Here is a 26,467-nt window from a genome sequence, read left to right on the forward strand (position 1 = left end):
ATTGAAAACCCGACGCTTGTTTCTACACTGCACCCGGCCGCCCCCGCGCCGCTGAGGGTGAAATTTCTGTGTGGACTTGTGTCCCCCCCGGTGCCCTACAAAACCCCCCTGGTCTGCCCTCCGAAGACGCGGGTACTTACCTGCAAACAGACCGGAACCGGGGCACCCCCTTCTCTCCATTCTAGCCTATGTGTTTTGGGCACCACTTTGAACTCTGCACCTGACCGGCCCTGAGCTGCTGGTGTGGTGACTTTGGGGTTGCTCTGAACCCCCAACGGTGGGCTACCTTGGACCAAGAACTAAGCCCTGTAAGTGTCTTACTTACCTGGTAAAACTAACAAAAACTTACCTCCCCCAGGAACTGTGAAAATTGCACTAAGTGTCCACTTTTAAAACAGCTATTTGTCAATAACTTGTAAAGTATACATGCAATTCTTATGATTTGAAGTTCCTAAAGTACTTACCTGCAATACCTTTCGAATGAGATATTACATGTAGAATTTGAACCTGTGGTTCTTAAAATAAACTAAGAAAAGATATTTTTCTATATAAAAACCTATTGGCTGGATTTGTCTCTGAGTGTGTGTACCTCATTTATTGTCTATGTGTATGTACAACAAATGCTTAACACTACTCCTTGGATAAGCCTACTGCTCGACCACACTACCACAAAATAGAGCATTAGTATTATCTCTTTTTGCCACTATCTTACCTCTAAGGGGAACCCTTGGACTCTGTGCATACTATTCCTTACTTTGAAATAGTGCATACAGAGCCAACTTCCTACACCCACACTTTGAAATTTGTAGGCTTCTGAGAAATATGTGTTGGGGTTCACACTGACCATATCATTTAAGATTCCCCTGGGTACCGAGTTTTCTGACATGTTTAAGGTAGTGGGTTTTCCTGAGTGTTGAATGATTCCAGGCTCATATACTGTAGCCATTTTCCATGTACTCCCTTCCCCGTTAAAAACACACCTTGGTTTCTGTATTGATGCTCAAACCCATGGAAAAAAAAACAGGTCTGCTAACCCCAGACTCAGAAGGCCCAGTGGACCTTAGATGTGAGTCAAGGCTTCGTAAGGACATGATTCTGTGCGAGGAAGACCAAAGGACAATACCACGTTTTGAAAGGGGTGGGACGGAAATACTGAAAATCTGACAAACGGCATGTTCAGCAGTGTCCCAGTCAGCCAATACAGAAAGGGTTGTATGGCATCCAACAATAGAAACCTTATGATGTGTACAAGCTGAAAACATATGGTTGTTGTAGGTTTTTACAGAATTCAGAGGTGATACCTGGGACCAATAGACAGGTTCCCTAAATCAGCATTTCACTTTAATTTGCTTCAAAAATTTCTGAATACACTGCACTCAGTTTTTTGCTTGTGGGCACCATACATGTCTGGTACCCCCTGAGCTGAGGACAGGGAGAGAGAGGAAATACTGGCATTACATGTTTAAAAAAAAACAAATTCCAAAAATCTGATGATTTTCTGTCATTTTCAGCGCAATTTCCCAGCCAGCCCATAAGAGTGGGGGAGTTCTGGCACCTAGCGAAAAAAACACCTTATGATGTTAAAAATATATCGATGTGGTACATTTGCATATGGGCCAGGGGTGATACATGCAGCCAAGAAAACAGCTGGCCTAAACAACATTTCACTTGCAGTAGCTCTCCCAATTTTCAAAATGCACTGCACCGAAGTTATTGCCTGTGGACAGTGTTGGGCTGGCCTGTCTTGTACCGCCAGATCAGCCCGCTTGAAAGGCCCAATGTGTGGGGTGTATTTTAGGTACTGTGGGCCGTGACAGGATAAACAAAAGAGGTTACACTTGTCCTTTCAAGCCAGTCTCACAGTGCCCAACAAGCTAATCCAACACTGCATGTGGACACCCCAAACCTGCAGAAAATCCACATATGTCTGGTACCTTCACGCTCAGGAGATCAAGAGGAACAATGTGTGGGGGAGGTCAAGACTTGGCAGGGACATATGATGAGCAATGGAGACTGAAGGTAATTACTACGTTTTGCAAAATGTATTGGAAAAAGTCTGACAAATGTCTTGCTACGCGGCTAGCCAGCCAGAACAAAGGAGGTCTGGCTTGCACCAATGGGTTCCTTACATCTTACACAATTAGTAGATACATTGTTTTTATACTTTTCCGATACTCCTGAGTTTAATATCTGTCATCAAATGAGCAGTGCATCATAAACATTACTTTTGCCACAATTTTGAGGTTTGCATCAATATTACATATTTGTTTGTTAAGACATCATTTCTAAGGAAACTATGCACGTTTGGTATTTTCAACCATTCAGGGAAACATTTCCTCGGTTAGTCTTCCAGAATTTAGGTCCGTCTATTTCAGACACTAACGATCTTTTGAGCAAATTTATTTAAAAAGGAAAATCTCCACATTTTCCATTATAGTTTGAGGTTTCCATGGACTACTGATGCAGTGTTTGCACCAAGACAGAAGCCTGAAGGTGCCAAAAACCTGATAGCATTTTTTAATGTACCCGTCATTGAAAAGGCTAAACATGCCTAGTCAAAAGTCGAATAAACATCCTTTAGGTCTGAAACTAATCAAAACTCATGAACATAAATAACATACCACGGAATTGTTGCAAAATGCATGGATAGTCAGCAGTCCGAAGCAAGGCCTGTACGGTAGACAATGGATCCAAACTTTTTATATTATTTTTGGTAAATCGTAAAAACAACTACGGCGTGATACAAATAACTAGAGAATAACTGCCAGCATTCCATTACTCGTTTTTTTTTGTCAGACTGGAAAACTGACGCTGGTTCTCCTGGGTGTGCTCAGTAGCTGAGGTTTTTATGTTTTTTTCCTTTCAGCCAGGAACCTGCAGCAATGCAATGCCGCTGCACTTCTCCCACTACTCTTCCTGTCACCGACTTAGATTGCAAGGCCTGTAAATCTGATACCGGTCCCAGGCAGTGAGAAATGCGCACAAAGGAGAGGCTGTAAATCTCTCGCCACTCAGCTGCTAATAGCAGCTCCGAGCATGTTTTTTTTTTTATCTTTTCATTTTTATACGAGTTGGCTAGCACAACACCTCCGCGCCCTTCCTATTTATCTTCCCTCCCCTTCCCCTGACAAGGTTAATTGTCGTGAGAATGGGGAGCCCATTAGAGAGCGTTTCCTCTAGGTGGGCAGCACGACGAGCAGGGCTTTTATTGCCTTCGTGTTCAAATGGTTCGCGGCTTATTTTATCTCTTTTAATTATTTCAACTGGCTGCTCTTAAAATAGAAGGCGTGAACCTGAGTGTCCCTCCATCACGGGCCTGGCAGGATGTGACGCGCTTCGGTAAGCGCCGGGGGGCAGTGATGCCCAACCGGCCACGCTTCCTGTATGACCACGCTGTGCGTCAGGGGCAGGCCAGGCCCCCCCCCCCCCAGAGGTAGCCAGCAGTGGCCAATGAAACGGGCTACAATGGAGTCGAGTGGACCCAGTCACCCTCCTTGACACTCACACATAAAATCCATCACAAGAGTTTGATCCCTTGTTTGCTTGCTGACACCTGAACCCTTTCTGGTTGTCAAGCGTCATAAAACATACCGAGAGCTGCCTGCTACCAGTATTTAATACTAATTAATATTAACTAATAGGCGTGGGTCCTGACGTTGGCACCTAAAACCTAGGGTTCTGTCACAACTACACAGCTGTCAACTGGTCCTAGCAAACGAGGGTGACTTTCAGAGGGTTCTTATTTGCAGCCAACAGCATTAAGTATGCTAGGGGTTTGAGTTTCCTTTCCTCATTAGCAAAACAGATCCACAAATCTCATCTGGTAGATTTGCTTCAGTAGGTGTGACTTCCTCTTAGGTTGTTCCTGAATTCTAAAACAAAGTCGCACCTACTAGCTGAAGAAAGATTGTACACAATCAAGAATAAAGACAGAGCAGTTAGATAAGTTTTATGTAAAATACTCAAAGGACTCTAAAGCAGTGGTTCCTAACCGTTTGACTTCTGTGGACCCCCACTTTATCATTACTGAAACCCAGGGACACCCACTGAATCATTATTGGAATCCGTGGTCCCCCCACTGAATCATTTTTTTAAATCTGGGATCCACTGAGTCATTCCTGAAAGCCAGGGACCCAGGCCTAAACATTGTTGCTGATTTGAAACATAAAACACTACACAAAAATACAGAAGCAAGCATTCATCAAATACATAAACAAAGGATAACACATTTCATTTAATTTGTAAACAAATATAAATAAAAAATTAAAAAATAATTTTAATAGGAAGGTCGAAACTTTTCTAAATTCAATTGAAGCCACACATCATTCATGCTATATTCTGTTTGATGCACCTGCACACCTCCCACAAATAAATCTGAGGATACTAATTACATCTTTAGCCTCTAATTTCAAATTTCTTAACATTTACAGTACATTTAAACATTTCCAGTTGTACATTTAGCCACTTTATTCATATACACTTTATCAATCTGTTAATATTATTTAATTTTCTAAGCAGTCTCAGACCCCCTGATGTGGCTTCACGGACGCCAAGGGGTCCCCGGACCACAGGTTGGGAACCACTGCTCTAGTGTGTTCTGCTAATTAGCTTCTAAAGGTGTAGGCATTAAGCAAACCCTTACAAGACATCCACTCCGAACAATCTTTTGGCCAGTATTTTCCCAAATTTTTCATCCCAATTCCACTGTAGAGGGTCTCTGCTCCAAACCTTTTCTGCACCTAAAATGCGAGGGTTGCCTTTAGAGACTGGCGAATCAATGGTAGTAAACCCGATCTGTGCAGCAATGATCTTAAGAACAGACAAGGACGTTACAAAGGCATTAAACAGATCTCCGGTCCCAAAGCAATCCCCCAGGCGTGGAAAAGAGTCCTCTTTATCCTATCACTGAGAAGGGCAGAAAACAGAACACAGCAAGTTATCCCTTAAATGTCTCTCTTCATCAAAGATGGAAAGCGTAAGCAAAGATTTTGCAGAACTGGGTTGATTACTTGAACTGCTTTACTTTGGCTGAATTCAGGAGATGGGCATTGACATCTCTTAATTGTATGATCCTTTAAAATGCATTAGTAAATAATTATGTTACATAAAGGAACATCAGGCATCAAGCTGTTTATCTGTTGACTTCTACATTACCCGTTAGGAAGTGGATCACCAGAGGAGAAAGTTACTGTCAGAAGGCCTAATTTTCTGATGTTCAGATTTGGTCAATTGTTGGAATACTATATTACGAGGGATCAAAACTTGGTTTTAATAATGTATATTTAACTGTTTACGGACCTTTACTGAATTCTGAAAGGCAAATAAGTGTTCTCCTCAAGAAGCCAAAACACTTCTCTTAGAAATAAATACATTATAGCAAGGATAGTCATCTTGTATTAGGCGTGGCCTCAGCCCTGCCATTTGGCCAGAGTAACTTTGCTCAGGTCAACTTCCCAGGAATATCAGGCAGGAAAACTTTCAACAGGTGTGGAGCAAGTCTACATCCCTATGCCATATAGTTGACTACAGAAAGGCAAAGCAATGCCATATTACTGGCTGACTGTGCATTAATCAAATGCTCATTAACAATACTTTCAGAACAGTGATGAACTTAATATGTACCTATTCTAATTCTTTTAGACCCAACGCCAAGTGCCTGTATGAAGAGCGCAAATTATGTTAAGCATGCTCAGATTCAAGTTTAGCTTAATGTCAGCTACTTTTTCCAGAGCGCATATCCGGTCCAACGAATGTGGAACAATATTAGATTAAAGCAGCAATATGTATGCTTCCCTGAGTCCAGTGTATTTCCTAACTAGTTGAACTTGTGCACAGGAATGATGATTAATGCCTACAACCTGCACAAAATCTGCCTGGGCTAGTAATAACATTCTCTTCCTGGACCCACTCTTCCTGGGACTGTTATGTTGCAAACGTTTTCTATGATTTATCTAATAATGAAATCATCTGGTAGATCGATGAATCAGCACTCTGCCTCTATTTGTCCATTCAGAATAACTAACGAGTCCATTCATTATTGGTGCAGGAGCAATGTAACAGATTTAAAGGAACAGAGAATGCAATGTTATAACCCATTCATTTGGTCCAACGTGCAACAGGGCATTTGAGAACAACTGGGACAAGGACAAAGATAATAAAAACATTCAGTGTACAGTAACCATCTGTTCAATAAAACCCTTACCTAGAGAAACACTATTAATTATAACTGAATACAAGATTTCCTCTGGAGATTTTCTCTGAGTAAGTCACCCAAGTGTCATTACATTCACCAAAAATATTCTTGTTTATCAAGTCTTTATCACCAGGGTTTAATCGATTATTTGCAACAGTCTTGTCATTTCACTACAGCATCAGAATGTGTAACATTTTATTAGCATTTCAATACAGCTGGGCAGGACCTGGAAGGTCTGTCGAAGACGAGTTTGTCTTATTTCTAGATTTCTAGACAGTGACTGTCTATTCAACTGTTACATGGGTGGGCTCCATTTATGCTAGGGGCACGTCACTCATCTCCATGATCCACTGGCATTAAAGCGATATGACAGACTCTCTAATCAATCAGCCTTGAGAGTACCCAGAACCCAAAGGAGGGAATACAGCCGGATCCTGGTCAGCAACTGGATAACTGGTTATTATAAACGTGAAGGAGCAGAAATCCATTTTTGTACACAGAGGGAGACCATTCTGTTGCAGGTTATCCTGTGCCAAAGTGTAAACGCCCATTTTTTGATCTGTAATTATTCACATCCACATACGACTAGAATGTTTATTTTTAGAAAAGTCCCAAATGGTCAACTGGGATGCGCAACATGACTAATACCATCACAGGCAAGCCATTTCATCTATTAACACTAACTTGTCTTCACTTATATTGTTAACTACAAATGGCCATACCAAGACATCAATGAATGCTTCACTGATGTTTGCCAGCACGTCAATCATAGTATCAAGTCATCTTTGGACTAACTCTGAACACAGCCTTAACTCTAACCCTAGAACTAAAACTAACCTTAATCATATTCATTTTTGCTATGTCAGTGAAGATGATGGTGATGCAAAGGTATATACAATATAAATGTGGCAATGTAAATGTCCTACAATACAAATGTGTACCGGTAATTGGGTTGCGCCATATCAACATCCAGACCCTGCTGCTGAAATGAAGTTATAAAGCTTAGTCCCTCCCCAAATAAATCTCTGCAAGCAATGAGAAAGTGGAAAATAAAGTAGTGCATATTTTGAAGGACTGGGCACCATTGTTTTAGCAGTATTATTTCTCACTGACAGCACAACCCAGTCACATCTAGACTGCTGTTCAGGGTCGAACTGGCATGTGTGGCAGCGGCCTGGCAGTGCCCACAGGGTTGGCCTGACAGGTCATTGTAGGGGCTACTTTCTTTTTAGCAGTTTGTGGTCCGGTTTTATGGCCACGGTGGCTCGTTTTGTACTATTGGTTTCGGCGATATTAGCTAAGCACTGCCTGCAACAAACAGAAATGCATGCTGCCTCCCATACTTGAGAAACACCCAAACCGCGCGTCTTCACAAGTTCAAAACCTGATTGGCAAACTTGGGCCATTTTTTTTAACTACCTGGTTTACTACTACGGGTCAATTTCGTTTCGGTGCCCGTAACTATTTATTTTTCCAGTGCGACCCTCCTGCTGTTAGATCCATATTTAAAAAACGAAAAGTTCACGTTTATCCACCATGAAAGACAGCATCTGTCCTTCTGTGTTAAGTGACACATCCTATTCAAAACGCAACTTAGTGCAACTCATAGCTCCCATGAAGAGATTGTGTAAGCTAGCAATAATTATGTGACAACTGTTCATGCGTCCTCCAATATTTTTTTTAAGAATCTTTGCCTACATCGTCGGTCAGAGGACATATTTAGAGGCAGGGGCAACGGGAATACACAGAAAACAAAGTGACGCAATAAATGGGTATGAAGTGCGGCAGAAAATATTTGGAGGTGTAGAAATCAGTTCAAGTTCTATGGGATGAGGAATGTTAGTACTGAAAACGTATCTCGTCAACAGAGGCAAATGCCAGTGGTAACACGCGTATGCTGAGGTTTCTGCAGTGGCATTAGCCATTACTTGAAAACTTGCACACTCCCAATTTGCTGTAGATCGAGCATTTTTGCAGAACATCCCCTCTGCAACAGAGGGAGACAGAGCAAAATCAACGAGATTTGATCTTCTGCTGCGACAGAAGTGGGATATTTGCCAAATGTAGAATTGCCATTTCTGCTGACCAACCCTAAATCGTGGGCTAAGCGAGAAACATTTTAAGTGAATAAAATACATCAGTTCCCCACTAGTCATCATGATCACAAATAGAAAGGTTGATTTTCATGAAAGTGGGGCATTCTAACACCAACCCTGCGGTGGGTGTATTGTTTTATTGATATGCCATCCCAAGCATCTATATGTCATTCTTTCATAAACGTCAGCTACTCTCGAAGGCACAGTGAGCTTTCTCTTCACTCCTGGCTGGTGTTCCTGTACAAGAAGGGCAAAAGAGGTTGGCGTCATGGACTCCCTCATAGTTCACAAATGTCCACACCATCACGTACGTGGTACGTAGACTCTTGCCATGTGTGTGCGAGCTGCAGGACAGCACCACACCTGCCCACTGGGACATGCATGTGATCTGTGCATTCAAGAATCCTGGGTGGTTGCACGGATTACAGAATGCAGGGCCGTGGTCCATGTGCATCTCATGCTACTAAACTGCTAAGAGTAATGGGGCAAATTGGATCTTAAGTCGCTACAGCATACACCCTGAAGGAGGATGCAAACAGCAAGGCACAGAAGTCGAAAGATGCTATGGACTTCACAGAAAGCTCCAATAACGAAACGGAAGGTAACATTAACCAACCCTATGAGCGTAGGATTCTTAACGCGCGTTAGGCTATGTCCTTTCATGACAAACCTCAATGCCCATTTATGGATTTTAGGTACAATACGTAAGTAGCCACTTCCTAATTAGAGATGTCGCCTACCCCAACCCCACGCAAGAGCCTTCTTCATTTCACCTAAAGCACGGGAGAGTCTGTATGGGTGGCCTGCTCCAAGATTTCATAATTACTTCCTGAAACTAGTAAAGACAAAAAGAAGGCTGCTCAAATTAACATTATACTGCTGCATCTAGGTTTTTTCTTCCAATTCCTAAATATCTGTATTGAAATTCGTGATTTTGTCGAGGCGACAAAGCTGCAACGGAGAATATAACTTGGGTTTAGCCATTAGAGGCGCCAGGACGTCTCGACTTCGATTCTTATATCTTATCCGAAGCTCAGTTTTGCGCGCCACATTCAAAACGCACGAATCTGCCCGACGGAGATTAGGAAACCGTTCTCCAAACACCACAGGGCGTGCACGGCGGTCGGGGAGGGCGAGGAGCAGATGGGAGGCGGGCACCGGCCCTATCTCGCTGTTCCTGCGTCAGAGGGGGGCGCCAGCACAGTGCCCGCGGGAGGGGCTCCGCCACAGCGTTAGTTCAGAAACTTCATATCGGATACTCCTCGGACCACAAGTATCTGTGGCTAGTCTTACTCATGGAGGTATCACACACACGCATGCACGCACCACTGTTTATACCCAACAAAAAAAACACAAGGGGTCCCAATGACTTATCAGTGAGTCGTGAGCGGAGCATTATATCGCTTTAATTATTCTCGTGGCCGCCCATACCACGCCACTCAGACAGTATCTATCGCAAGATTATACTCCCTCTCTAAGTTTATCATTTGGTCTTTTACACGTTCGATTCCGAGGCACACAACCAACAGCAGAGCTAGCTTTATCAGTTTATGTTTAACTTCCCACCACCTTATTTTAAAAAGCAGGCCCAGCAAACATTTCATGGGGTCCCGCAAAAGGGCGTGGTCCGACACACTGCACAATCTCTCCACTATTCCGATGCAAAACTCACAATGTTTAGATCTGGCTGCGTCATTTGGAAAAAGCAACCCCTGACCATCAACATAACAGACACCTTACAATGTGATCAGGGCAGATTTCACTCAGGACTAGGAGAGTTATGTCCTGGTCAAAGAATGAAATTGAACTAGATTAAATCTGGTATCAACGGAAAGTTATTGACATGGTTAAATATCATTAACGCACTACTGTATCTGCCAAGGTGCCTTTTTAAGATTTCCTCATTAACTTCGATGGTGATATGGACAGGTGCCTTCTCATCAGACCCGGTTCTAGAAGGTGGGCCAGGCCCACCCAAACATGACCTTTGGCCCTACCAGTAACAGCAAAAGAGGCCACAGATGTGTGTTCGGAAAGAGGAGACAGGGGTTTACTTGCAATTGATGCAGCAGGTACAGTGGCACCAGATCCTAGGTTGCAGGCTACCTCCAGAAATGTCTAAAATTGGGCACACTCTGGCCAACCCAAAGGCACCCTTGGCCCATCCAAATATAAATTCCCGGAGTCAGGCCTGCTCCTCATGCGTTAAAGTCCCTGAATTTGGGAATACCTGCCAGATCCGGAATTAACGTAGCCTTTTATGCAACTTTTCTCCACATTACAGGAAGTTTAATGCTCCCATTTACTACCTACTCCAAGCACATGGTAAATGAGAGCATGGGGGTTACGGCTGGGGGGCAAATTGGTGTATGGTGGCTTTCGGATGGGGAGGGTAATGGTGGGCAGGACAAGATCCTGCATTGTGGGAGGAAGTATTGCATGGACCCGCCTCCCCCCCCCCAACATCCCTCCATCCCCACCATCCAAGGGAGGGTGACAAGGGCTTCACTCACTACCGGCCTCAGTGTCTCTATGGTTATATAGAGTGCATTTTCGCACCCCGTGCATGGTGTTCCCGAACCCAGATATTTTCAGATGTGGTGGGCCTATCGAAATTGGCTGTGCTGTTATTCTGTCATCCCCCTCAAGCTGGGACTTGCAAGGATGTATACTCATCTGTGACAGCTGGCGGGGCTATGAACCCAATGTGTAAGCATGTGTGGTATACAGGCCGAGCACAGCTCTAAATAAAACAACTTTGAGAAGCAGTTTTCAGTATCATTGGTTGTGGCATGGCACTCCTTCAATTGGGTAAAAGAAAGTCAGAAGGTATGAGCATCTGCAATTTTTTTTAATAAAAAGATAGCCTTGTTTAAAGGGGCCATCCGGTGAAGGATATCACAATACATCTCAAAACCCCAGATGATATCATCAAATAAAGCAACATTCCAGAATGCCTATAGTTGGTGATTGGTAGGGACCCGGGACGGAGTAAAGACATCTACTCTTTCTGGTGAATCCTCTTCTCTAACTAGAGATTCCTCACATTGTCAGTCTCCACAGGCACAGGCACAGGCACAAAAGTTTGCAATAGGGTCTGCACACCTGCCAATGGTACCATAGACTTCCATTGCAACTCTACCTCACCTTGGGATATGACGAGTCAGAGCCACATGTAGGCACCACTCTAGCACTATCAGTTTATTTATTGGTCGTTTGCGGAGTGAGACTGATAGACTGAGAACACTGACAATGTGCACATAACCTCGATAAAGCAGGAAAGGGGATCACACTGCCTGACATACTAGACCATATTTCTCCCAGGTGGATTACGGTAAATGCACAACTATCAAGTGTTCCCCATTGTTGGCACAGCTGTCTGTTGGTATGTCTGGACACGTTTCTGGATTTTTGTACTTTATCAAAAGAGTAATTTGTTGGTTTTTAATTTTTTGCTTGGGAAAATTGGTCAAAATCTTTTCATTTCAATGCGTTATCCTCATATGCTAATGTTTCTATTCTCAAGAACAGAAATAAGGAAATTGTTACTTACCAAGAAAGCATCTGTTCGTGGCATGTAGGGCTGTAGATTCACATGCTCTGCATACTCCTGCCATTTAGGGTTGGGTCCAGAGTGTTGCAAGTAGTTTTTCTTCAAAGAAGCATTTTCGAGTCACAGGATCGAGCGACGCCTCCTTCTTGGTGATAGTGCGCATGGGCATCGACTCCTTTGTTAGATTGTTTTCCAGCAGGCAGGAGAGAAAAGGAGTGTAAAGGAAGTGTTCAAAAAGAGATGCCCATGCAAAGGTAAAAAAATATATATATAACTACATACAAGTATAAAGTAACTGAAATGGCCACAGGCGTCCAGGAAGGAGGGAGGGCGGATGTGAATCTACAGCACTACATGCCACAAACAGATGCTTACTGGGTAAGCAACATTTTCCGTACAATGGCATGTGTCACTGTAGACACACATGCCGTCACAGACTGTAAAGCATTCCCCTCATGAAAGAAGTGGCTAATCCGTGGGAGTTGCAGCTGACTGGATAATTGTTCTTAGTACTGCTTGGACAACACTGGCTTGCTGGTGTGCATGTACATTTACACAATATTGTTTTATAAATGTATGTGGTGTAGACCATGTAGCTGCCTTACAAATGTCAGCTATGGGTATATTTCCAAGGGAAGCCATAGTGGCTTCCTTCTTCCTGGTAGTGTGCGCTCTGGGAGTGACAAGAAGTTGATTTTTTGCTTTAGCATTACAAGTTTGAATACATTTTACTATCCACCTAGCTATGCTGTTTTTGACTATTGGATTACCTTTATGAGGTACTGAGAAAGCTACAAAGAGCTTTTTAGTCTTTTCTAAATTCTTTAGTTCTATCAACGTAGAACATTAATCCATGTTTAACATCTAAAATGTGAAGGGAACTTTCAGCAATTGTGTCAGGCCGCGGGAAGCAGACTGGTAACTCAATGGATTGATTAATCTGAAATTGAGAATCCACCTTAGGGAGGAACTTCAGATTATTGAGAAGAACCACTTTGTACCTATGAATATGGAGGAATGGTTCTCAGAAGGTTAGGGCCTGGAGCTCACTAACATGTGTAGAGATGAGTCAGCAACTAAAAAAGCCACGTTCCATGAGAGGTACTGAAGGGGACATGAGTGAAGTGGCTCAAAAGAAGGTCCAAAGAGCCTGGTAAGGACAATATTGAGGTTCCATGATGGTGCAGGAGGCACTTTTGGTTGATAAATGCTTTGATCACTGGAATTCTAAACAGGGATGCATGTTGTCTGTTTTGTAAATATGCAGCTATAGCTAGCTGCAAGGTGTACGCAAATGTAGGTGGAGGCTAAATTTGCTTTTTGTAGATGAAGCAAATAGACAATGCATTTGACTGGTTTTAATGAGATTAATGTGTTTGGGTTGATAGTAGCAAACAAAGAGTTTCCACTTTGCAGTATAACATGCTCAGTAGTGGGTTTACGAGCTGCTCTGAGAATGTCCATACATTCTGCAGGCAAATCCAAGAAACCAAACTCTATGACCTCAGCAGCCATATCGCGAGGTTGAGAGATCTGGGGTCTGGGTGTCTGACCTGACCATGGTTTTGAGTCAGAAGGTCCGGCATGTTAGGAAACTTATCGTGGGGGACTACTGAGAGGTCCAGTAGTGTGGTGAACGTGGGCTGCCGCGCATGTGGGAGCACAAGGATCATGTTGAGAGATGTTTGCCTGATATGTCAAACTAGATATGGAATGAGAGGGAGAGCCAGAAAAGATAAGCAAATCCCTGACCAGCTCATACACAGAGCATTGCCCTTGGATAGAGGATGTGGGTACCTGGAGGTGAAGTCTTGGCATTTTATGTTTTCTGCTGTAGTAAAACAATCTATTTGAGGTGTTCCCCACTTCTGGAAGTATTTTTGAAGGATTTGCGGGTGGACTTTCCATTCATGGACTTGTTGGTGCATTCTGCTGAGCAGGTCTGCAAAGTCGTTGTCCGTTCCTGGGAGATACTCTGTCACCAGGTGAATATGATGGTGGAGAGCCCATTTCCAAATTGACTGAGAGAGCTGTGACAGTTGGAATGACTGTGTCCCCTCTTGTTCCTTAAGGTGGTACATTGCTGTCATGTCTGTGCGGACTAAGACAACCTTGTGAGAGAGGTTATGAAGAAATGCTTTCAGGGCTAGAAATATTGCCTGAAGCTTGAGGAAGTTGATGTGTAGGGATTGATGATGGGAATCCCACTGTCTCTGTACTGAAGTGTTCTCAAAGGTGAGCATCCCAGTCTGTGTCTGACACATCTGTTGTCAGAATGATCTGAGGCACAAGGCCTGGTAAATGCCGCCCTTTCAACAGGTTGGTGGTGTTCCACCACTGCAGAGAGTGGTACAGCAGTGTAACAACACTAGATCTTCCCAGTGACCCTGTGATTGCACTCTCTTATGAGACACACACTGTTGTAGGGGACGCATGTGGAGTCTGGTGTGGGGAACAATGGCAATGTAGAAGGCCATCATCCCTAACAGGTGCATCAGAGTCCTGAACGTGTATGATGAATTCTCTCGAAACTGAGGGAGGAGAGACTGAAAGTTGTGAACACAAGCCAGATAGGGGTATGCTCATCTAAATTCTGAATTAAGAATAGCTCTTACATAGGGCTATATCTGAAGAGGTTGAAGGTGGGGTTTGAGAAAGTTGAGTGTGAACCCTAACTTGTGCAGAAAATCCACTGTCATCGGAGTGTGACGTTGGCATTGTGCTAACATGCTGGCTTTGATGAGCCAGCCGTCCAGGTAGGGGAACATGTGTCCATTTTGCGTTCTGTTACTACTGCTAGTCACTTTGTGAAGACCCTGGGAGCTGTGGTGACTCCGAAAGGAAGAACTTAGAATTGGTAGTGCTTGCTTGCAATAACAAATCTGAGTTATCTGCGGTTTGCAGGGTGGATGGGGATATGGAAGTAGGCGTCCTTTAGATCTAGGGCCATCATGAAGTCACCCTGTTTTAAGAGGGGTATAACCACTTGAGGAAAAACCATGTGAAAGTGTTCTGATAGAATGTAGTGGTTTAAGGGCCTGAGACAGTCGTCTTTTTTGGGAATGAGGAAGTATAGGTAGTATACTCCTCTTCCTTGGTATTGTAGTGGAACTGGCTCAATGGCTCCTTTGAGAAGAAGGGATTGTACCTCGTTTGAGAAGAAGAAGGTGTTGTTAGGAGATCTTCTGAGAGCGAGAGGGAATGTTTGGAGGGGTGGTAATGAGCTCCAGACAGTAACCATATTGGACAATGGAAAGGACCCATTGGTCCAAAGTGATGTTGAGCCACTGTGTATAGACATTTTGAAGTCTTCCCCCGACAGGTGTGGAGTGGAGGGTGGGAAGACATAGGTAGTCCCTGTTTAGATGTTGATGTACAAGTATGGGTGGTGGCGCTCTTGCCTTTACCTAGGGTTTTATCACCCCTGTAGGCTCCTCTGTAGAAGCCTTGTGAGTGTGAACTGGAAGGCTGTCTGGCCTGAGAGGCAGAGGCCTCTGTAATTGGTTTGTAACCACCTCTGAATGTGGGGGGTGACGAAAAGTACCTCATTGGGAGGGGGACTTCAAAGCACCTATGGCTTTTGTGGTGTCCATGTCCTTTTTCAGCTTCTCAAGGGTAGAATCCACTTGAGAGCCCAAAGAATGTTCCTTGTCGAAAGGGCATATTGAGTACCGCTTGTTGTACCTCTGATTTAAAACCTGAGCATCGAAGCCAGGCATGTCTTGTTGCTAGTATGCTGATGTCGATAGCGCAAGCATCCTTGTCTGCGGCATCTAGGGCACATATGACTGTAACTATTACTGATTGTCTGCCCCTCTGTGACAACCTATTGTCCCCTTTTTGGGGGCTCATCTGGGAGATACTGGAGGACCTCCTCCATCTCATCCCAGTGAGCCCGATCATACCTTGCAAGTAAAGCTTGTGAGTTGGTGATGTACCAATAATTGGCAGCTTGCACAGTCACTCTTTTACCTGCGGTGTCAATCTTTTTGCTCTCCTTGTCTCGGAGAGGAGCGTCTTCCGTGGCTGGACTATTGGCCTGTTTGCGTGTAGTGGTAGCCACAACAGAATCTGACGGGACCCGTAATTTTATGTAAATTGGATTAGAGGGAGTAGCTTTGTATTTTTTGTCTACTCTAGAGGTGATAACTCTAGAGCAGACCGGTTACTCAAAAATTTACCCTGCATGACGAAACAGGCCAGGGAGCATGGGGGAACTGGATATCCCTATGTGTGGACATTAGAATAACAAAAACAAAAAAGTCTTGCTCAGTGGGATCCCTGTGCAGCTCACCAGTGTGGAATGCAGCTGCCCGAGCTATTACCAGCTGGTAGGATGTGGTATCCTCTGGGGGTGAGGGTCATGCAGATTATAAATCTGGATCTGTGGAAATCATCGGATCAGGGTCATATGTGTACCATGGATCTGGGCCAAGCTGTGTGTCACCCAAATCTCCCACAGTGAATAAAAGGAAACCCGGTGGTGTTAAATCTCCTGCAGTAGGAGAGGCAGGTGAATGAATGGAGGAGGGTGGAGGAGAAGCACGGGAAAGAGGTGGTGAAGAAGGTGTTTGAGAAGGAGGTAGAGGAAAAGGCTTCTGAAAAGTATTGGTAGCTTTGTCCTTAGTCGTATTTGGAGGTGGTGAAGTGTCCAAAGCCTCCTAAAAGGATAGTTTCCTCTTGTAGGTGAAGGGGGGAGGGGATGTGCCCTGTACCCTCCTGGATGTGGAGGCGGAGCTGACGAGCACCCATGGTCTCCAAAATAGGTTCAACGGGAGACGGTGTGGCCGAAGATTGACTAGTCTTTTGGCTCCGAAGGCGTGGAATCCCTGGTTTTCGACACCAAGGTTTTCAGTTGGTATCCTCTTGTCAGAGCTGATGCGAAGATGGAGATTGTTCAGCTTGGTGCCGAAGTGGTTGGTGCCGAAGGCCGGATGAAAGCTGTTCTTGGACCTAAGACGTTGAAGTCTATACTGAAGATGATGACTTGGCCATGGCAATTTTCAGTGCCGAGCCTGAGAGCAGGGCATTCAAGCCTGTTTTACAGAACTGGCCATGGTCGGGTGGCAGTCCAACAACCTTGGTAAGGAGCTTTCTAGAAGTCTTAGAGGGGGTAGGAGGAACCACAGTATTCACAGGTCGGGCCAGTGTCACCTCGTGGCTTTCGATATCCAACTGAATGTCTGAGTCGGAGTCCTGGATGGGAAAGGCCTCCTCCTGTTCCAGCTCCTCCTGGGTGTGCTCCTCCCCAAAGATGGCCGGAGTGTCTTCTGGAGTCTTGTGGACCATCTCCAGTCGATGATCTCTTTGGTCCTTCCTAAAGGGTCTTTTTCAATCTGAAGTATGTGCAGGCGTTGCAGGTGGCTTTTTGATGGTTGGGGGAGAGGTACCGGTTACGCACCAGATGTTAGTCGGTGTGCAGGACGTTGTCATGGCACCGAGGACAGAATCAAAATGGCGTCCGTTCCATCAGTGCAGCATAGTGGTCGTGCCACGTGCTGAGGCAGGGCCGAACCGGCAAGTGGCCCCCGAGGGCATGCGGTCAGTTCTCAGAGTGAGATGACCGTGAGAATGCAAGACAACACAATCATAAACAATACTGTAGATGGAGCAAAAGACAGAAAGAAGAGTTTCAAAACTGGAGTGAGGGGAAGACAGAGCGGAGAGAGACATGTCCGAATTTGACGCTGGACGGAAAAAACAGTCTAACAAAAGGAGTAGATGCCCATGTGCACTATCACCAAGAAGGAGAAGTCACTCAATCCCATGAATCAAAAATGTACCTTCAAAGAAAAACACCTTGCAACAGTCCAAACCCAACACTAGATGGCAGGAGGTAGGAGTATGCACAGCACGTGTATCTACAGCCACACGTCATCAAACAAAAATGGACAACAAAATCTCGAGGCTGCCGAGGTGGTGAGGCGCAGTCAGTGGAGGAGGGACTTCATATACCATCCTGCACCACAGCCCCAGGAGGCGGTCCCTGTAATCATCTTCACCTACTCTCTGTAGAGCTACATAGCGCGTTCATTATAACTGCTGCACGGGACGCGCACCATCCACGCTCGGGCAAAGTCCAGGCCAAGAGCAGACCCGTCCTGGACCGGTCAGTGTTAGAAAGATCCGAGCCAGGGCCATCCCCTTTGGTTTTTGGTGGTGTTCAGAGAACTACCTTTTCTTTGTCCTTGGTGAGAGACTGTATCCACATACTAATTACCCTTCAATTGACTTTGTAAATATAGCAGTGAAATTATTTGTAAATGGGATATACCTTCATACCACCACTTAAAATACAGCGTTTTGTAACTGACTTGCCTTGAGCTCTGCAATTTTTTTTAGGAACCCATTAATTAGTCAGGGGCAGAGTCCCGTGTGTCTAGGGACCGGTTTCTTGTTGTCTGCTCCAAGTGAGAGTCAAAGGACAACAATGGTGAAGCAAAAGAGGGGCCTGGGCTTGGAAGGGTCGGCAGCAAAGAAGTCGGCCACACTTGACGGCTATACAGAAAAGGCAGTGGGTGCACTGGACAAGGAAATATCTCTTGTGGAGAAGCGCTTATCATCGTTTTTTCGCACTATTGGATCCAGATGCCGCCAATAATTCTAAGGGGGCAGATCGCAAGGATATTAATCCTCTGTACTGCTTCTGCCCTAACCATCCCTGTTGAGGTTGTCCTCCAATTATTATCCTCCCTGGAAAAGGAAAAAAGAGGACCTGCCCTGAAGCATCTAGAGCCCAAACAAAATACAATGTCAGCCATCTTGGAATCTTCATTATTGTGTCCTCACCCCTGCAAAGAGGCCATAAAGGTTTTGCTCACTTAGTTGGGCCAAGAAATTGTGGAAGCTATTGACTCTAAAATGTTGAGGGTGTTTGAACATTTGGGGTGAATTGAAGCTAGATTATTGCCTATGGAGTGTGGGCAGGACGATATAAGGGAAAACTAGTTGAAATGGGATGGGTGGGGTGTCTGTGGCCATGATATCAGAGAGACAAATGCTGAGGCCCTGAATTATCCCAGTTCCACCACTGAAAGAGATTCTTGAGATCGCTGGTCTGTGCGACTCGAGGCAGGGGAACGTGTCTTTTTCCAAGGCACTTAGAAAGGCTCCCCAGTCCAACTTGCCAGTCTCTTCTGAACAGGGCTCAAAAAACAGCCATACCAGTGAGTACATTAGATCAGGATAGGTCTGTCCAGGCCTTCGCACAATTGAAAACTCCGCTGATCTGGTGGAGGGCCCAGGGCCACCCCAGATGGCTTTCTCTAGATGTGATCTCCCTCTGGCAGCTTGCCTCTATGTGGTTATCCTGGCAGATATTCCCAAACTGCACCCCAATGCGAGAGTTTCCACCATTTAATTGATTAATAAAGTGGCCCACTGGATCAGGGGGAATTCCATGTTGCAAGGGAGGTTACTGACAAAATTACTTATGGTTAGAAGGCTGGGCTGGATTCGAAAAATGTGTAAGGAGCTAGAGAGAGACTGTGTCATTTGCACTTTTAGGAATCCCATGTTGGCTAGGCACATGCAAGGGTATGGAGGGCAAATATCTTTTTACCAAAGCAAGATCAGAGTTTTACCCCTGGGATACAGGGGCCTGGCAGGGAGAAAGCATCTGACTTCCCCAACATCAACTTGCATTGGTATGCCTGATTCAAACCAATTCTAGCCCTTTAGTTCAAGCATTCTTAACTTAGAGGTAAAATGGCATACGTATTGTTTTAATTATTTTTTATAATGGCTTTCTTGGGGCGGATCATGTTACCAACCTCAAAGTGTTGGTGGATTTTATATACGGCTTGGAGGAGCCTCTGGCCTCCCTGCGTCATGGTTACAGTATCATCATAGGGAGTGATTGTAATGTCAAGCTGGGGCCTACTCAAGTGGAGAACGCTCAACATATGTTTGATCATTCTTTTTCTGGATGAGTTAGCTATATAAGAGAAAGCAGGGGCCAAGCCCTGTTCCAACTTATTACATCATTTAACTTGTTGAATGTCACAGAGGCCTTTGATCCTCTGTATTCATCTAAAGTTATCTTTGAGAGGGGGAAGAGTACCTTTGTGGGTGATTACATCTTCATAGATCAGGAACTTTGTACCAATGTTGTGGGGGCAAAAATTGAATTAAGCCCTTTTAGCAATTATAACCCCTTGAGCCTTGAATTGGGCAATTTGAGGAAGGAGGGAAGAACGGTGAATGTTCCTATATAAAATCTGGACACCATAACACAAGGGCATCATCTGGTGTGGAGAAATGTAGATATGCCGGCCCTCTTAGGTAAAATATGCACTAATTGTCTCCCTTTGGTGATGGCCTGCCTTAAGCCACCAGAATGTTCCCTTGCTGTGCCTTCCCACTTTGCAGAACTAGGATCAGTGGCGAGGGGCATGCTAATGAAACCTAGTAGACCTAGCCCAGATGGCTCCATGTGGTTTGATCATGTCTGCAGAAAGGCCTCTAAGTCTTTGCACGAGGCCCTGAAGGCCAATCTGAAGGATGTGCTGAAGGTACGTCAATGCAGACGGGTCTACAAGGATGCGCAAACGTCCAGGTGCAAGCAATGGCAGGATGAATCTTGGGGTGGGCTGGTGTGAGCCTGCAGACTCAAAGATTCTAGAACTTTTTGGGCTCTAACCAGAAATATTGTGTCAAAGGGGATACACTTGAATACCGTAATTACCACCATAAGTCAGCATGCTTGGGTTGAGCACTTTAAAATACACTATGGCTCACTGAGTGACCTGGGGGCAGTCGATGAGGAGGAGGTAGAATTTCCTTTCCACTTGGAATTTTCTGTTGAAGAGGTAATGGTGGCCATTAATAGAAGCCTGTGTATGAAGATGCCAGATGCAAAAGAGGTGCCTATGGATTTATATAAAACCACCCTGGATCTTTGGGACCCTTTACACTGTAACTGCTTTAATGTGTCTTGTAAGACTGGTCTGCCAGAAACTTGGCATTCAGACATTATCTTCCCTGTACTTAAAATGGGCAATCCCCAACTGCCCGAATGTTACCGTCCAATTTCGTTATTGGACTCAGCTGTTAAACTAGTGGGTACAGTGGTTTTGGATTGCCTTCTGGATCAGGTGGGGGAAACCAGCATCCTGTTGGAGGCGCAGTACAGATTTCGTGAGGGGCTGGGCACATTGGAGCAAGGTGTAAACCTGCACTTGCTGTAAGTATACCATCGCTAAGCAGGACTCCACGTACCTGGCCTTTATGGATCTGTCTTGCATCTTCGACAATGTGGTGAGATCAAAGCTCTGGGGGATACTGACTGACCTGGGGGTTGATGGTGATCTGGTTTTATTCCAGAGAGCCCTCCACCACCATCTTTCTGCCTTGGCCCAGTATGGTCCCTCAGGTGTAAGGACAGAGGGATTTAGAATTCGATGGGGAGTACGCCAGGGGTGCATATTAGCCCCTCTGCATTTCCTCTTATATATTAATGGCCTGGAGCCCTTTTGTCTGCCAGAGTTTCTGACGCCCCATCCACTGCAGGAAAAAAGGCCGCTGTATTGCAATACGTGGCTAGCAAGGTATTGTTGGCCAGAACCCCTAATGGTTTGAAGATACTAATTGATGAATTTGTTTTATTTATGGGACTGGAAACAAATCGCTCTAAAATATTTATAATGTTGTGTAATCCAGGCAAACCAAGATGAGGGGTATCAAATTGCAAGGCAAATCTGTGACTTTTACCCCTGTATTCCCCTACTTGGGAGAAGTTTTAGATTCAAAGGGGAATTGGGGACCTTCTATTTCCACTGTAATGAGAACATTTTCTAGCTCCACGGAGTTTGTTTTTAGTTCATCTCAACATACTAAGAAGAAACCCGTAATCCCTTTGTTGGAGATTAACAGGAGGAAGTGTCTCCCTATTTTACTGTACGGTGCTGGCCTGTGGGGCTATGTAAATCCTAAGCCCCTTCAAGGTGTGCAAAACAGAGTGTTACAGAGACTCCTGGGAGTGCCACCAACTTGCTCAGCCTATATTGTCCATCAGGAGCTAGGGATGGAGCTTGTAGAGGACACTATCAATTTAGCTCCCCTATAGTTGTGGTGTTCTATATTGACTAACCCTCATGCTGGTTTTATACCTACATTCACCTAAAGGGAAAACCATCACTGTGGCCCTGTGTGCCGCAAAACAGGTAATTATTGCCAAATTGGGCACTGACATGCTACCAAACCATAGAGACTGGTTACATAAATTATGGCATCTCATGAGGATGGAAAAGCTCACAGCCTTATTACTGGAGAGTAGGATGCCTCAATTTAATAAAAGCCGGGGGCCCTGTATCCGCTTCCAGGCACAGGATTTTCAAGAGCTTGCATGCCCCCTGTCATACTAGAACTTCGATTTATGGATGGCAAACAGCCGGCAGATTTGCAAGGAGGGTGACACCAGAGACACTCCAACACTGGATGGGAGTAAATTGGGGGGGTAAACACTTAGAGGACTGACAGAAATACTCAGGGACATTCCCTCCTGGGACATTCCCTCCTACAACACCCTTCCTCCTCTCTCCCCCCCCAAGCCCCCTCGTTCACCTGCAAATTCCACCTCAAATCCTCACCATCCCACTCCCCAAATTACCTCTCCTCCCCTTAGTTTACTGTTAGTTTCCTTGTTCTACCTCACTCACCACCAGATGTAGGTGAGCGATTTGTACTTCTAAAAACTGAATAAAAAGGTTTGAATCATAAAAATATCCTTCCAATACAGCAGCTGTATATAAGCTTAGGCGTACACAGAGGAGGCTATCTTGAAATTATTTGTTATACTTTTAAAAAAAACATCATTCCAATAGGACTGCAGTGCGTGCGTGCTCATGCGTGCGCACATACAACTGCTTTCTTGGAATGGATCCTTTTGCACTTTGAATAAAATAATTCCAGGACACCTGTTCATGAGTCCACACAACTGCATACACACAGGCAGCTGTCTTGGAATGGGTTTGGCCATAATCCAAGCCTAAAACAACAAGCATAGCATTTATATGGTGAGACCTATCAGCTTTGATAATGCTTGATTCCCTTTATTTGTTTTCACTTCAGTCTTTACAAGGCTGCAAAGTATCAGTCCTGGATACAGCCCACTCAGTGTTTAAAATTGTACTACTCCACCAAATACATGTATAACATCACCCAAAGGCAGAAATTTGAATCAGGAGAACAGCCTTGCAGTGCATTAGCTAGTTCAACTACTGAACGTAGCATTTATGTAGCTAGCAATGGGTGATATGATTCTACCATGCGCACAGAAATGCACAATGTACCTGTCGTAGGAGAGAGTTCATCCAATAATTTCACCATGCCTTCTCCTTGAGTTGCAGTCCATTTTTTAATGGGAGACCCACCACCGATCTTGCTATACTGCTCTTGAATTTTGGGTGTTCGCCGCTTTGCAATAAAAGGTGCAAGCTTGCTGAAATGTTCAAAGATAATTAAGGTTAACTTCAGTTTCAAATCAAATGGAAACAGTACACTTTAGAAACATATTTTAAAACAAAAAATAAGTGAATTTGCTTTGCTAGTGGCTTAAATAATTGGACACTTTAAACTGAAAGGAAATCTTCAACATCGATTAAAGAGTGAGTTTATGACCGAGTACTCGTTGAATAAAAAAAGTAAAAATATAACGAACCATTTACATACACACAAGCGAAGAGTTTATGCATCATCCAGAGAATTTATTTTGGAGATGCATCATTTATTTGTACATATTCGAAAACGCATGTGGGCTCACAATTTACAAACAAGTATGAATTATGTGGACGATCCATTCTACAACCTGTACAGCAAATTCTGCACCATTAAATCACAAAAAAACTACCAATATGTTTACAACTTCAAGTTAGCCCCTATTTGGTCCTCTTGTGCCAAAATGTGCAGCTGTAAATATGTGAAATATAATGTCACTGTGCATTTCAAATGTGAAAATCCCCAATATATGTTCAAGATCTTGACTCACCTTGTAGCGCACTACTGAATGTACAGCGAACCTCTACTATCAGAGGGTGTATTTGTGCTTTACAAATGGCAAAGACAGACAGACAGAGAGACAGACAGAGATAGATAGGTAGACAGACAGCTAGACATATAAAACACAGTGACAGTTGCAATTTTATAATTATAGTTAGGACTTAGTGCCAAAGTTTTTACCAAAGCAAAAAAATCTATTTCCTATGGTATCTATTTGGTGAATCTTCACGAAACCTTCCAAACAAGTTCATCCACCTAAGCTTCTACTAGAAAGTTTTGGGGCAATCCATCAAGTGGGGGCTGAGTAAAGAAGATCCCAAAATGCAATATCCCCATGCAATTTCCATAGGGATTTTTGAACAATTAAGGTTCATGGCAGTGCTGGACCCTAGACTCCCATGGGAGTCCCACTGGACCTAGGGCAGGTCTCTGGCCCCCGCAGGACAGGGAAAACAATTAAAAAGAAAACGGGGAGGCCTGTTTGGGTTTGGCCAGCAGTGTGTGGGGTTGGACACAAGACCATGCCATGCACAGCCTAGGGCTGTGTGGATTGTCTATTGTATTATGGTATTTGTAATGCCCTTTGTGCAATTCTAATACCATATTAAAAGAAGAGAGTAGTCATGCAGCGGAAGTTAGGAGCAAGCTAGGGATCTAATAACGGATTGGTTGAAGGAGAGCAGAAGAAAGGAATGTTTGCAGTCAATCATTTATGAGGGAATAAATAAGGTGTGAACATTTAGACTTTACATAGTTTTTTGTATAACATGCATTGTGGTTACCAAGATATAAAAATCCTCTTGTATTTGTGTTTTCAGCAACCATAATTTCTTAACTCTTGATAAATGTGATGTGCGCAAAATGTATGACCATAAAACTCTGATAGTTCAGCGTGGGCACCAGAAGGAGAAAGTCTTTGCTGTAGGAACTACATGCACAATTGTTTGCAGCTAAATAGGTTTTAATGATCATTGATTGTTTGGGACATCCCAGCAATCAGCAATGTTAAGACAAGCATTGACAAAGTCGATAGGACTAGTATTGGCTGCCAACCCTTTGGCTTTGTCAATACTTGTTCAGTCATGGTTTTTGTAAAACTTTACAGATGAGGGAGCTGCTGGGCTCTTAACATTTAAAAAAATCCCTACAACCAAAAATACTTTTTAACATAAAAGCATGCGTATTGCTATAATAGTCCATGGCACAGAAGGGAACTACTTTGTGTGTGGATATTTTCCTTGTGAAAGAGCAGCATGCCATTGCTGACAGTCTATATGTATATAGTTTTTAGATATAGGATTAGCGCAGTGCCATCCACGCCGAGCTAGAAAGTGACAAAGACTTTTGCAATTTTTACAGAACAGTCTTTAAGTCTTTAAGCATAGGATTAGCTAATGCCATCCGTGCCGAGCTGAAAAATGACAAAAGTCTTTTACTACTCCAGGCACTGTATTCCCTCAGGCTTAAAATGCCAAAATACTTTGTCACTCTTTAGCTCTGCAGGGATGGCACTGTGCTATAACCTATGCCTACAAACGAATAAAATAGACATTTGAGGTGAGCAGATTCAGAGTGTCACAGATGTTGCAGGGTACTCTATATAGGAGCTGCTTTCCACCTAATCGTGGGAACTACCCAGAGTTGATGGATTATATTTTTACATATTTGTGCTGCATAAAATAGAGATATCTGGACAGTTAGTCCCACAAGAGTCTTGTGGGGCAGCAAATAAAAAATAAATAAAAAAACACACAGTGTTTGGATTGATGCGATAGCTCGAACCCGCCCGCACTAATCGATTGGTTCAGTCCCAAACAATCTTATTGGCTGGCTGCAACATGAAAGAAAATATTGTAGCTGCCATTCACATGTCTTGTGTCCTTAAACCAAAGGTTAATTTGGGTGGGAGCTGAGGGAGGCAACGTGCCCATTCTTTATCAATTTGACAAAAACAGTCCCCGTACATAATATTAAAAGGAGGGGGGCGAGGCTTCGGGCGTCAAGATGGCGGTCGCACTCTGAGAGTGCTCTGGACCCCTCCGTCATCCGCCCTTAACCACTGTGGTCCAAAAGAGCGGAAAAACGCTGTACATGGCGCCCCGGTGTCCCGGGGACCCGTAGAGAAGTTTGTTGGGGCGAATCGATGGAAAGCCGGCGGCTCGCCCTCATACGGCGACCCGGCTGCTCCCGTGAAGAGGAGCTCAAGATGGCGGCCGCTGCGAGATGCACCCGGCGGATCTGAGGTGGGCTTGGGGGCCCCGACGAAGTTGACTGCCACGGGCTGAGAGGCGGTGAGAGGCCCGGTGAGAGCTGGGGGCGTTCCCCGAAAGTGGTTCCCTGCCGCGGGGGCACCGGCGGACCCCCCCCCCCTCCTGTCGTGGAGGAGGACGCGGGGTGAGCGGCGCCGCACCGGCGCGCGAGGCGCGAGTGTGACCCGGGGGACCGGGAGCCCTCCCTGACCGCCTCGGCGGCTTGCGGTACCGCGCTGGGGCCGTGGCGGAGGCCCTGGCCCCCGAGATCCCCCTGCTGCGGGGAGTTTAAATTTGGAGGCGAGAGGCCCGGAGAGAGCTGGGGCGCGCCCCGACGGTGGATCCCTGCCGCGGGGGCGCCGGCGGGCCCCCCGCACTC

General features: G+C 44.7%; 1 protein-coding gene across 2 annotated transcripts in view; it reads right to left on the bottom strand.

Moving 5' to 3' along the window:
- Positions 1-26,467, bottom strand: part of FECH (ferrochelatase) — a 148,740-nt gene that overhangs the window by 63,578 nt on the left and 58,695 nt on the right. For both annotated transcript variants that reach the window (XM_069220028.1, XM_069220020.1), the window contains exon 4: positions 23,134-23,282. In XM_069220028.1, coding sequence (XP_069076129.1) covers positions 23,134-23,282 — 149 coding nt within the window. The remainder of the gene's footprint in view (positions 1-23,133; positions 23,283-26,467) is intronic.

The sequence above is a fragment of the Pleurodeles waltl genome, chromosome 1_1, assembly GCF_031143425.1.
Source record: "Pleurodeles waltl isolate 20211129_DDA chromosome 1_1, aPleWal1.hap1.20221129, whole genome shotgun sequence".
NCBI classification, from domain to species: Eukaryota; Metazoa; Chordata; class Amphibia; order Caudata; family Salamandridae; genus Pleurodeles; species Pleurodeles waltl.